Genomic DNA, 13,860 nt, shown 5'->3' with positions numbered 1-13,860 from the left:
CTCTTTTGGGGACCCCCGCGATCTTTGCTTTGGCACCCCAGACATCCGATGCACAGAGTGAACTTCGCTCTGTGTCGGATGACTGGCGATGCGGGGAGGAGGCTCCTGACGTCACAGTCAAGCCCCGTTTGTGACGTCATGACCACGCCCCTCAAGGCAAGTCTATGGGAGGGGGTGTGACTGCGTCACGCCCCTTCCCATAGACTTGCATTGAGGGTGCGTGGCTGTGACGCCACGAGCTTCCAGCGCTGCACCCGACGCGCTAAACGAATGCCGGGTGCAGCAGGGAGACCCAGCGACGGGACCCCCACGATCAGATATCTTATCCCCTATCCTTTGGAGAGGGGATAAGATGTCTAGGGGCAGAGTACTCCTTTAATTAGGACACCCAACTGTGTGTGTGTCCTTCATTAGAGATCCCCCAGGTGTCAGTGGATCCTTCATCAGGGATCAAAATGTCAGTAGGTCCTTTTGACAGGGACCACAAACATTAGTGTTTCCTTCAGCAGGGACCCAGATTATGTTAAGGTGCCCATCTTCAAGGACCCCAAGTGTCTGTGTGCCATTCTACTACAACCCCAAGTGTCTGTGTGCCATTCTACTACAACCCCAAGTGTCTGTGTGTCATTCTACTACAACCCCAAGTGTCTGTGTGTCATTCTACTACAACCCCAAGTGTCTGTGTGCCATTCTACTACAACCCCAAGTGTCTGTGTGCCATTCTACTACAACCCCAAGTGTCTGTGTGCCATTCTACTACAACCCCAAGTGTCTGTGTGCCATTCTACTACAACCCCAAGTGTCTGTGTGTCATTATACTACAACCCCAAGTGTCTGTGTGCCATTCTACTACAACCCCAAGTGTCTGTGTGCCATTATACTACAACCCCAAGTGTCTGTGTGCCATTCTACTACAACCCCAAGTGTCTGTGTGCCATTCTACTACTGTCTGTGTGCCATTCTACTACAACCCCAAGTGTCTGTGTGCCATTCTACAACCCCAAGTGTCTGTGTGTCATTCTACTACAACCCAAGTGTCTGTGTGCCATTCTACTACAACCCCAAGTGTCTGTGTGCCATTCTACTACAACCCAAGTGTCTGTGTGCCATTCTACTACAACCCCAAGTGTCTGTGTGTCATTATACTACAACCCCAAATGTCTGTGTGTCATTATACTACAACCCCCAAGTGTCTGTGTGTCATTATACTACAACCCCAAGTGTCCTGTGTGCCATTCTACTACAACCCAAGTGTCTGTTGTGCCATTCTACTACAACCCCCAAGTGTCTGTGTGCCATTCCTACTACAACCCCAAGTGTCTGTGTGCCATTCTACTACAACCCCAAGTGTCTGTGTGTCATTATACTACAACCCCAAGTGTCCTGTGTGCCATTCTACTACAACCCCAAGTGTCTGTGTGCCATTCTACTACAATCCCAAGTGTCTGTGTGCCATTCTACTACAACCCCAAGTGTCTGTGCGCCATTCTACAACCCCAAGTGTCTGTGTGTCATTCTACTACAACCCCAAGTGTCTGTGTGCCATTATACTACAATCCCAAGTGTCCTGTGTGCCATTCTACTACAACCCCAAGTGTCTGTGTGCCATTATACTACAACCCCAAGTGTCTGTGTGCCATTCTACTACAACCCCAAGTGTCTGTGCGCCATTCTACAACCCCAAGTGTCTGTGTGCCATTCTACCACAACCCCAAGTGTCTGTGTGACATTCTACTACAATCCCAAGTGTCTGTGTGACATTCTACTACAACCCCAAGTGTCTGTGTGCCATTCTACTACAACCCCAAGTGTCTGTGTGCCCTTCTACTACAACCCCAAGTGTCTGTGTGCCCTTCTACTACAACCCCAAGTGTCTGTGTGTCATTCTACTACAACCCCAAGTGTCTGTGTGACATTCTACTACAACCCCAAGTGTCTGTGTGCCCTTCTACTACAACCCCAAGTGTCTGTGTGCCATTCTACTACAACCCCATGTGTCTGTGTGCCATTCTACTACAACCCAAGTGTCTGTGTGTCATTCTACTACAACCCCAAGTGTCTGTGTGTCATTCTACTACAACCCCAAGTGTCTGTGTGCCCTTCTACTACAACCCCAAGTGTCTGTGTGTCATTCTACTACAACCCCAAGTGTCTGTGTGCCATTCTACTACAACCCCAAGTGTCTGTGTGCCATTCTACTACAACCCCAAGTGCCTGTGTGCCATTCTACTACAACCCCAAGTGTCTGTGTGTCATTCTACTACAACCCCAAGTGTCTGTGTGTCATTCTACTACAACCCCAAGTGTCTGTGTGCCATTCTACTACAACCCCAAGTGTCTGTGTGTCATTATACTACAACCCCAAGTGTCTGTGTGCCATTCTACCACAACCCCAAGTGTCTGTGTGTCATTCTACTACAACCCCAAATGTCTGTGTGTCATTATACTACAACCCCAAGTGTCTGTGTGCCCTTCTACTACAACCCCAAGTGTCTGTGTGTCATTCTACTACAACCCCAAGTGTCTGTGTGCCATTCTACTACAACCCCAAGTGTCTGTGTGCCATTCTACTACAACCCCAAGTGCCTGTGTGCCATTCTACTACAACCCCAAGTGTCTGTGTGTCATTCTACTACAACCCCAAGTGTCTGTGTGTCATTCTACTACAACCCCAAGTGTCTGTGTGCCATTCTACTACAACCCCAAGTGTCTGTGTGTCATTATACTACAACCCCAAGTGTCTGTGTGCCATTCTACCACAACCCCAAGTGTCTGTGTGTCATTCTACTACAACCCCAAATGTCTGTGTGTCATTATACTACAACCCCAAGTGTCTGTGTGTCATTATACTACAACCCCAAGTGTCTGTGTGCCATTCTACTACAACCCCAAGTGTCTGTGTGTCATTCTACTACAACCCCAAGTGTCTGTGCGCCATTCTACCACAACCCCAAGTGTCTGTGTGTCATTCTACTACAACCCCAAGTGTATACACATATCAGGGTTCCTTAATTGCTGTGTAGTCTGGTCTTGATTTCATTCACTTCAGTGACAGAATATTTAGGAAGGTAAAAACAGAGCCTGTGAATTCCAGATCCTAAATAGGCAGGTGATATACTGCAGCCTGCTCTTTTATTGCTGCCTATTATTTTCCTTATGCATTCATCTCAGTAACATGACAGAACAGAGCATATACATTACATACCTGTTACATAAGATATAATCATCCCCTGGCAGAATACGAGCCCTGTGGTATGCACCCGGCTTAGCAAGAATGCTTCCAGGTGCCACCTAGTGGTGAAAATGTGCACCTGAGAGCAAACAGTGTGGCCCCGTTCACACAGAGGAATTTTAATTTAATTTCAGCGCATATTCTGCATCACAATCTACATGATTTTTGCTGCAAATCTGTGTCCCACTATCTTAATTTTTTTACTTTATTTTATATTTGGGGCAGATATTGACACCAAAATCCACGTGAAATGTTATCATGTGAACAGGTCTGGCACATAGATAAGATAGGCCAGTGTGTCCCAACCAGGGTGCTTCCAACCATTGCATAACTACAACTCCCAGCATGCCCAGGCAGCCGTTGGGATGAGAGACTCTCACATCTGCCCTCAGATTTTTGAAGGCTTTCACTGTTACTATATCGGCTTCAAAGAAAAATATACAAAAATATGTGACACAAGAGGCGCATCAGCTCACCATTCCCCGAGAGCCTCCAGACAGCGCATGCTCCCCAGAATCAGCTCCGAGTCATCCTTGTGCACCTCAAGCTTCTTGGCGTAGGCCACCAGGGCGTCCTCCCATTCATGGAGCTTCTCGTACCAGGTGGCCTGAATCTCCTACAAGGATGGAAGAGCAGAGTAACGATAAGTCTGACAAATCCTACTCGAAATCAGACCCCACCATAAAGAAAAAAGATACTACAATACTCATCCTGACACAAATAGGTGTCATCCGTGATGGCACATGACCATAGATGGCACCTAACCATTGTGGTCTTGTGACATTTCACCCTTACGTGGCACCAGTCCACCATCACAGTCATGCGGCACCAGTCCACCATCACAGTCATGCGGCACCAGTCCACCATCACAGTCATGCGGCACCAGTTCACCATCACAGTAATGCAGCACCAGTCCACCATCACAGTCATGCTGCACCAGTCCACCATCACAGACATGCAGCACCAGTCCACCATCACAGTCATGCGGCACCAATCCACCATCACAGTCATGCGGCACCAATCCACCATCACAGTCATGCGGCACCAGTCCACCATCACAGTCATGCGGCACCAATCCACCATCACAGTCATGCGGCACCAGTCCACCATCACAGTCATGCGGCACCAGTCCACCATCACAGTCATGCGGCACCAGTCCACCATCACAGTCATGCGGCACCAGTCCACCATCACAGTCATTCGGCACCAGTCTACCATCACAGTCATGCGGCACCAATCCACCATCACAGTCATGCGGCACCAGTCCACCATCACAGTCATGCGGCACCAGTCCACCATCACAGTCATGCGGCACCAGTCTACCATCACAGTCATGCGCCACCAGTCCACCATCACAGTCATGCGCCACCAGTCCACCATCACAGTCATGCGGCACCAGTTCTGAAGGGATATCACCGTGTGTGTATAATGTAGATAAAATAGGTTCTGTAGCAGCTGTGGTGTTCAATGGTGACAGAATGAGTAGTAAGAATGATTTTCCCATGGATACTGCAGCTCTGGATATCTACAAGGTACTGTCTGCAGGACTAATACAGATCCTCATTGTAATCCTCATAGACCTCAGGGAAGGCAGCGCTAACCGCATTCTTAAGATCTCTGCTCTGAGGAAAACCTCCTTACTGCTTGTGGTTACGGGTTTGGGACCTTTAAACCTTCCTAGAAAGCTGTGGTTACCCCACAAGGTGTCTGACTATCCGAGCCCTCTCTCCCATGATGCTCTATGACAGTGTTTCCCAACCAGGGTGCCTCCAGCTGTTGCGAAACTACAACTCCCAGCATGCCCGGACAGCCGAAGGCTGTCCGGGCATGCTGGGAGTTGTAGTTTCGCAACAGCTGGAGGCACCCTGGTTGGGAAACACTGCTCTATGGGCTGAAACAGTATATAGTGTATATATATATATATATATATATATATATATATATATCCAATTTTGAGGCTTTGAGGGTGATTTGTGAGAGGTGCCTGTGGAGAAGATTAAGGGCATAGCCGCACACAATGACGCGATTCTCCCGGCGTGCCAAGGAGCGGGGGTGATGTAATGGGCAGAGATGTTACAGTAACCGCAGGAAGTCATTACAGCTGCTGGGAGAACAGGAGGCCTTTGTGCGGAGGCCATGGTCAGGGGGCGCTCTCCACCGCAGCCACTTCTCTCACATTCCCTCTTCTACCATTATACCCCCCTCGGCCCCCATCAGTGCGGTATAATGTTGGCATAAGGGTATGTTCACACCGAGGAATTGGCGAGGAATTCTCTCTTAAAAATTCTGCTGCGGAATTTATGTGTTTTTTTTTTTCCGCATGGAATTTGCGCAGAATTACGGAAATACAAGAGGAATAATTTTTTTTTTTTTTGCAAGGCGACAACCACCAATTAGAATTTCCCCTTTTTTTTTTCTCTCTCCTTTGCACGGATTTTCCGCGCAAATTCTGCGCAGAACGGCGTCGGGCTGAAAAAACTAAATTTCTTTTATTTCTATGGGACAAAGACGAGGATTCCGCATGAAGAAAGAGCATGTTCATTCTTCACGCGGAACGGAATTCGGTGACGGAATTACGCTAGCGGAAATTCCTCAGTGTGAACTGAGGAGCAGAAATTTGATTAAACTCTATGGGGTTTTTCACTGCTGCATGAATCGGAGAGGAATAAGCGAGCGGAATTACTTGAGTAAATTCCTCTCCAATTCCAAGGGGAGCGTTCACACTGAGGAATTCACGAGGAATAATTTCGGTCAGGAAATTGTTGCCTTCTGTCATTTTATCCATCAAGCGGAATTTCCATCCGGAAATGAAGAGGAATGAAGGAGGAGGCTATTTAATCTACTTTTCTGGATTCCGCTCGAATTCCGTTTAAAAACGATGTTGGGCAGAATTTTTTTTTTTCCATTGACTTCTATTGGATTCTGCTCGCTGAACATGTTCTTTCTTCAAGCGGAAAGGAATTCAGCATCGGAATTCTGCTAGCAGAAATTCCGCAGTGTGAACAGGACAGCAGAAAAAACATTAAAGGGGTATTCCAGGCAAAAAAATTTTTTTATATATATATATCAACTGGCTCCGGAAAGTTAAACAGATTTGTAAATTACTTCTATTAAAAAATCTTAATCCTTCCAATAGTTATTAGCTTCTGAAGTTTTCTGTATAACTGTTCAATGATGAGGTCACGTCCCGGGAGCTGTGCATGATGGGAGAATATCCCCATAGGAGATGAACAGCTCCCGGGACGTGAGTCATCAAAAAGCAGCTAGACAGAAAGCAGCAACTCAACTTCAGAAGCTAATAACTATTGGAAGGATTAAGATTTTTTTTTAATAGAAGTAATTTACAAATCTGTTTAACTCTCTGGAGCCAGTTGATATATAAAAAAAAGTTTTTGCCTGGAATACCCCTTTAAAGTCAATTGGCAGAAGAGATGTGCATTAATTTGGAGCGGAGAATTCAGGAGGAATTAGTCAGTGTGAACGCACCTTACTGGGTAATGGGCCGAGCACATAACACCATTGAGATGGTCCTTGTATACAGGACCCCCGCAGAGTCCATCAATGTTCTGTCCCCGTCCTTCTCGTGCATTCTGACCACTATCCCAGCTCCCCCCCATCCTCCTTCTCTCTTACCACTGTGCCATGCCATCCTACTGCTCATGAACCAGGAGGTACTGGATGGACAAAGCTGCGGGTCTCTACCCAGATATGTTTACAAAAAAAAAATTAAAAAAAGTAATGTGGCAACCAGAAAAGAATAATACATGCACATTTTTGTGTCAGTCTTCACTGCAGTTTTAGCATTAGGCTAATCAACCAAAAGAGCTGCAGGACTGTCCTTAAAGGGATACTCCGTTTTTTTTTTTTTTTTTACATTAACTGGAGCAAGAAAGTTAAACAGATTTGTAAATTACTTCTATTAAAAAAAATCTTTAACCTTCCAGTACTTATTAGCAGCTGTATGCTACAGAGGAAATTCTTTTCTTTTTAAATTTCTTTTTTGTCTTGACCACAGTGCTCTCTGGTGACACCTCTGTCCGTGTCAGGAACTGTCCAGAGCAGCATAGGTTTGCTATGGGGATTTTCTACTCCTCTGGACAGTTCCTGATACGGACAGAGGTGTCAGCAGAGAGCACTGTGGACAAGACAAAAAAGAAATTAAAAAAATAAAGAATTTCCTCTGTAGTATACAGCTGCTAATAAGTACTGGAAGGATTAAGATTTTATAATAGAAGTAATTTACAAATCTGTTTAACTTTCTGGCACCAGTTCATTAAAAAAAAAAAGTTTTCCACCGGAGTACCCCTTTTGTAGTTTTCATGCATACATTTTCTATCTGTTCCTAGTAAAGCTGGATGCTAATCAACATAGCTGTCACTATGTGTGTCATTCAGCTTTCACAGACTCCTGAATGTCTGATCAGCTTCTTTGTCATTCAGGAGTTAGAGAAAGCTTTGGCTGTTTAAGCTTGTTGGGAGTTGTAGTTTTGCAACAGCTGGAGCTGCAGTGTTTGTAAAGCACTGTGTTAGAGCAGTGTTTACTTTAGCTGTTGCAAAACTACAACTCCCAGCATGCCTACACATCCTTTGTTTGTAGTTTTGCAAGAGCTTTAGGCACACAGCTAGAGAATACACAGCTCTAAAAAAAAAAATAGAGTTTTACAAAGATTGTACCCCCAGCTATTGCATAAAGATAGATGACCAATAGTGGCGGCCATTTTCATTTTTGACTTCTTAGTAAAATTGAATATTTTTTTTTAAATAAATGTCTATTTTAAAAAGTAATCTTATCTCTAGTACTACAAATTATAAAACATTTTCCTAATGACAGTGCCTCTTTAAATGGGTCCTCCCGTGGAAAACTTTCAACTGATGCCAGAAAGGTAAAAAGATTTGTAAATTACTTCTATTAAAAAAATCTTAATCCTTCCAGTACTTATTAGCTGCTGACTACTACAGCAGAAATTATTTTCTTTTTGGAACACAGCGCTCTCTGCTGACATCTCTGTCCATTTTAGGAACTGTCCAGAGCAGCATATGTTTGCTATGGGGATTTTCTCCTGCTCTGGACAGTTCTTAAAATGGACAGCAGAGGTCTGCAGAGAGCACTGTGTTCCAAAAAGAAAAGAATTTCCTCTGTAGTATTCAGCAGCTAATAAGTACTGGAAGGATTAAGATTTTTTTAATAGAAGTCATTTAGAAATCTGTTTAACTTTCTGGCACCAGTTAATTAAAAAAATAAAAAGGTTTCCACCGGAGTACCCCTTTAGGCCTTCAAAACTGCTGAAAGGTTTCCATAAAACAATGCAGCATTTATGAAAAAGACCGTTAAGAAGGACCTTCACATACCAAATATACATCATTCCTCAATTCCGAAATTGTACGACCCCACCTTGAACTCGGGCTACACTTACCAATTCCCCATAATGCTTCATGGCAAACTCCAGGACTCCCGAGGCCGCCTCCGGCTGCTGCAGCTTATTGTTAATGCTGAGGGAGACAGAAAAAAGAAGAAGACGATGATGATGAGATCCTGACCTGGATGCGGCAGACAACACTTTATCCCATATAATACAGTAAATGGGGACATGTCGCCCCCCTGGGGGTCCCCCGAGGTGGAAGTCAGCAAACAGGCACTTATGTAATGGCTAATAACGGAGAACAATCCCAACAATGTCACACAATGTTTATTTGAGAAAGACGCAAACCCAGGGGTCAGGGAGGGAAAGCAAATACCGCACCGGATAAAAGGCAAAAACTGTCTGGTCCTTGTATATGCCTAGTGCTTACCTGTTTTAGCTGATGTGGCAGGCACAAGTTTTCAGCCATACTAATTCCTATTTCAGAACAGAAATTATTTTCTCGTGTTGCCTACGTTCCCCATGAATCCTCTGGCTTTGCAGAGAGAGGAAGTGGAGTCTCATCAGCGTAATTCACCTAAAAATACCTTATCACCTGGTTAGACTCCAGCAAACAGAAGCTTAAACTACTGAGGCTTCTAAGTGAGTTGGAGTCAGGTCACACTATGTGCAGTTTTGCGCTTTCTTATAGAAAGTTTTTTTTTAGACAAATGTTGCCACAAGGCGAAAGGGATTTGACTTAAAAGTCACAACTGAAGAGTTTTAAGACCTGAAGTCTTTATATTGTGTTTACACTTTAAATTTCTACTGTGTTTTTGTTGCACTTTTCCAAAATCAATGTTTTTTTAAGCAATTTGCGCAGCTGCAGTCACGCCCCTCCCATAGGCTTGCATTGAGGGAGGCGGAGCGTGACGTCACATGGGGCGGAGCCTTGACGTCACAAAGCTCCAGCCCCGTGATCGACAGTAATCAGACCCGGAGCGAACACGCTGCGGGGACTGATTTTAACAGGGTGCGGCATGCAAGATCACGGGGGTCCCCAGCGGCAGGACCCCCGCAGTCAGGCATCTTATCCCCTATCCTTTGGATAGGGGATAAGATGTCTAAGCGCCGGTGTACCCCTTTAAAGGGATATTCCAGGATTTTTTTTTATTTGACTATGCTACAGGGGCTGTACAGTTAGTGTAGTTCATAATATAGTGTCTGTACCTGTGTGTGACGGTTTTATCACAATTCTTATGTGATTTTCACCCCAATATTTATTTTTAAAGGGGTTCTCCGATGCTTACACATCTTTTCCCCCCAAAGGATAGGGGATAAGATGCCTGATCACGGGAGTTCCGCTGGGGACGCTCGTGATCATGCACGCGGCACCCCGTTTGTAATCAGTCCCTGGAGCGTGTTCGCTCTGGGTCTGATTACAGGCAACCACAGGGCCGACAGCTTGTGACGTCACACCTCCGCCCCCGTGTGACGTCACGCTCCTCCCCTCAATGCAAGCCTATGGGAGGGGGCGTGACAGCTATCACGCCCACTCCCATAGGCTTGCATTGAGGGGCGGAGCTTGACATCACACACTGTCGGCCCTGTGGTCGCCTGTAATCAGACCCGGACACGCTCCAGGGACTGATTACAAACGGGGTGCGGCGTGCAAGATCACGGGGGTCCCCAGTGGCGGGACTCCCGTGATCAGGCATATTATCCCCTATCCTTTGGATAGGGGATAAGATGTGTAAGCACCGGAGAACCCCTTTAACAGCATACAAAATTACTGTTGTCTCAGATTTTTCCCAGGTTGCAGTGTGGCCGAGACCTGACATCGCTACTCAGCTGATGACAGGGGGCCTGTCTGCTTCAATGGATGGAGGGATCGCTTGGTGGGAGAGAGATCAATCTGCAACTAATGCAACAGCTGTAGGCACCCTGATTGAAAACCACAGGTCTTTTGAATGGATGCAGCTCGTTTATGTTTCAATGGGTGGGGTGGCTGATATGTGGGAGAGAGGAAAATGGAATTATGGGATTTGTAGGCAAAAGAAGACAACTCAAACAGGAAATACAAGTTCACAAAAAGCTAGCCACAGTATTATGGTAATCTCACAACATAGCCATTTAGCCCCAAGACAAGCGCAGATCCTTCCTAAGCATGTCCATTACTGTCTGGCAGGTACCTACTAAAATCACCTTATGGTGGAGAACCCCTTTAATAACTGGGTACAGCTTCAAATCTGCAGGTACAAATGCTACGCATCAAACCTGCGCAGGATCCTGTACATGTGAACGCACCCTAAGGATCAATTCACACGTACAGAATTCTGCACAGATTTGATGCGCAGGATTTCAAGCTGTGTTCAGTTTACATTGAAATCTGCAGCAGAAAATCCTGCGCATGAAATTATTTTTTCAAAGGATCAAAGGATTTTTTCCTAGAAATATTGTCGGCTCTGATTAAATTTCCCTTCAAGATGTGTTTAGTTAAAGAGAGAGGAAAAGAAACAATCCGCGCAGCACGGAAGCTTCCGGCACCAGCGAGGCCTCTGAAATCCAAACGTGACGGTCCGAGGCGGGTGACGGGGAAACCATACATGGAGGATAGGGAAAGTAAGAGAGAAAGGGGAGATCCTAAAAGTTCTACAGTTCTGCTTCCAATAAGGCGGCCAGGGTCAGCTTGTCACCTAGCTTTCCTAGAGTCCTGAATGACAACTGTGCCTAAGGTGTTTAGGGAGTCTAGGGCAGTAATATTGAGTGTAGCCCTTCTTTCTCAGGCACGGACATTGAGTATTTAATGCCGACCAGTCAAAGCTCCAAACACAGTTGTCACTCAGCTTTCCTTGAGTCCTGAATGGTAATCTCTAGGAAGCTGGGCAACAATCTCTATGGGGGATAAACTTATTATTACTTAACTGTTACCGTATGTACACCAGTGTTTCCCAACCAGAGTGCCTCCAGCTGTTGCAAAACTACAACTCCCAGCATGCCCGGACAGCGCATGCTGGTAGTTGTAGTTTTGAAACAGCTGAGGGCACCCTGGTTGGGAAACACTGATATACACACACAAGTATATACTGATGCAACGTCCTCTTCTATATAAACCAGGCAGATATGGTGTCTGTCGGGAGCTGAACAACAACCTGTCACCCAGCTTTACTAGAGTTCTGAACGGTAACTAAAGTATATATTAATGCAACCCATGTCCTCTATATAACTAGGCAGATTTAGTATCAGTGGGGGGAGTTGGATAACAATTTCTCTAGGAAATGCAATGGGTGTCACCCAGCTTTCTCAGGAACAGATTAAAGCGGTTATAACGGTTTACGGATGGATGGAGGACAATGTGGTGATACAGCATCTAGTGAAAGCCATATGACAGCTCAAGTGTCGAGTATATAGGTTGTCGCCCAGGCTTACCCAAGTCCGGAACGGTAACAATGGCAAAGTATACACTAATGAAAGACCCTAATCCTGTGTTTTCCAACCAGGGTGCCTCCAGCTGTTGCAAAACTACAAATATCAGCATGCCCAGATAGCCTTTGGCTGGTTGGGAAACACAACTGCAACGTATATAACTAGTTGTGAATTTAGCTCACCCAGCTTTCACCCACTATACACACACACACACATTCTTTAATAAAACATATATAATAGATATATTGTTTTGTAAAAAAAAAAAAAATATATATATATATATATATACACACACACACACATATAAATGTAATATTTATACATATTTTGTTTTTATTTTTTATATACATATATATATATATATATATATATATATATACACACACACACACACACACACATATATCTTTATTTTATATTTTTTTTTTTTTATTCATTCATTCATTCATGTATTTCTATAATGGCTGTCACCCAGCTTTTCCTCACAGTAAAGCTAGGTTCAGACTGCAGAATCTCCAGACGGAAAATTTCCGCCCGGAGATTCTGAGTGCGGCCAGCGCCGACTGATTGAGCGCTAGGACCGTGTGTCCCCAATAGACTGCAATGTGTTCTGCGAGTATTTCTGCCTGAAGAATAAGCAACATCATTCTTCAGGAGGAAATTTTAAAGCGGATTTTCCATTCACAAAATTACGAAGTGTGAACGGAAAACCCATCAACTATATTATACATTTTAGTAAACAGAATTTCTGCCTGAAGATGGAAATTCCGTAGTTCCGTAGTGCGGACCGAGCCTTACAGATTCATGTCCATTGCTTACGGAAGGCTGGAGGACAACTCATATTCTCCACTACAGGACAAAAAGAATTCGGCATCTATGGAAAGCTGGGTGACAACACAAGGATCCCGTATACTTGTGGCCACCCAGCTTTCCCAGACACCTTCACGATTAAAGTAGCACACAAATTAGTAGAGAAGCTTTCGGGGGCTATGCCCCTCCGTTCCCCCGGCCCACAAGTCCCAGCAGGAGCTGTAAGGGTTCAGCTTGGGCTCTTTATTCTTCATTGCTCTGCGGTTCGGGAGCCCGGGGTTATATTTATTTACAGTGTAAGAGGAGAGATTTCCTGCTCTGGAGAGGCGGCCTGACAGCGTGTCTGACATCTGCCGTCCAGACGTGTGCCCGCTCACTGTGCGGCAGCGCCAGGCCTGCTTTTTGTCAGCTCCACCGTATTCTGGGACCACAATAGGAGGCTTGTGTGACAACAGCTTAAAGGGGCTTAAGAGGCCGGGGGCCTCGACCTCCACATGAAAGTGAGAAATCTACAAGGAGAGCGCGGCGGCGACGGCTTTTAATCTCCTCCACATGTAAACGTTAAATAATCGGCGCGGCGAGTGTCCGTGACAGTTTTATAAGGGGCTGTGATGGCTTCCCATGAGAATTGGACGGCGAGGAGAATAAAGAGGCGATTGAGATGGTGCGGAGCAGCCGTCTGTGGTGGTGACCGCAGGGACTGGGGCCATATGCAGGGGTTCATGGCGGCTGCGCAAGCAAAACGGTGCGCAAATTAGTGGTTGCTTTAGCCTAGGGCTAAACGGAGACGACACGCATCTAAATGCGTCCACAAAATGCTGCCGCGCAACTTTATTACAGTTCAGATTTGGCTGCAACCACAGAGAAGTACCAAAGAGGGCGCAGTCACATGACGGCCAAGTCTGGTGTCGCAGGTCATTAGAAGCAATGAAGCACGCGACATTGTGATCTTCATGCTGCACGACCAAACTCATTGCATAGACCGAATCTTAAAGTTGCATAAATATATTAGAGCAGTGTTTCCCAACCAGGGTGCCTCCAGCTGTTGCAAAAC

The 13,860-nt window shown here is 45.5% G+C and overlaps 1 protein-coding gene across 8 annotated transcripts in view; it reads right to left on the bottom strand.

Moving 5' to 3' along the window:
• MTOR (mechanistic target of rapamycin kinase) overlaps positions 1-13,860 on the bottom strand; it is a 227,177-nt gene that overhangs the window by 100,916 nt on the left and 112,401 nt on the right. For all 8 annotated transcript variants that reach the window (XM_056543129.1, XM_056543135.1, XM_056543134.1 and 5 more), the window contains 2 exons: positions 8,646-8,721; positions 3,709-3,848 (listed from right to left, as the gene is read on the bottom strand). In XM_056543129.1, coding sequence (XP_056399104.1) covers positions 3,709-3,848; positions 8,646-8,721 — 216 coding nt within the window. The remainder of the gene's footprint in view (positions 1-3,708; positions 3,849-8,645; positions 8,722-13,860) is intronic.

Source organism: Hyla sarda, chromosome 10 (genome assembly GCF_029499605.1).
Source record: "Hyla sarda isolate aHylSar1 chromosome 10, aHylSar1.hap1, whole genome shotgun sequence".
Classification (NCBI taxonomy): Eukaryota; Metazoa; Chordata; class Amphibia; order Anura; family Hylidae; genus Hyla; species Hyla sarda.
This window is presented reverse-complemented; position numbering and strand designations above follow the sequence as displayed.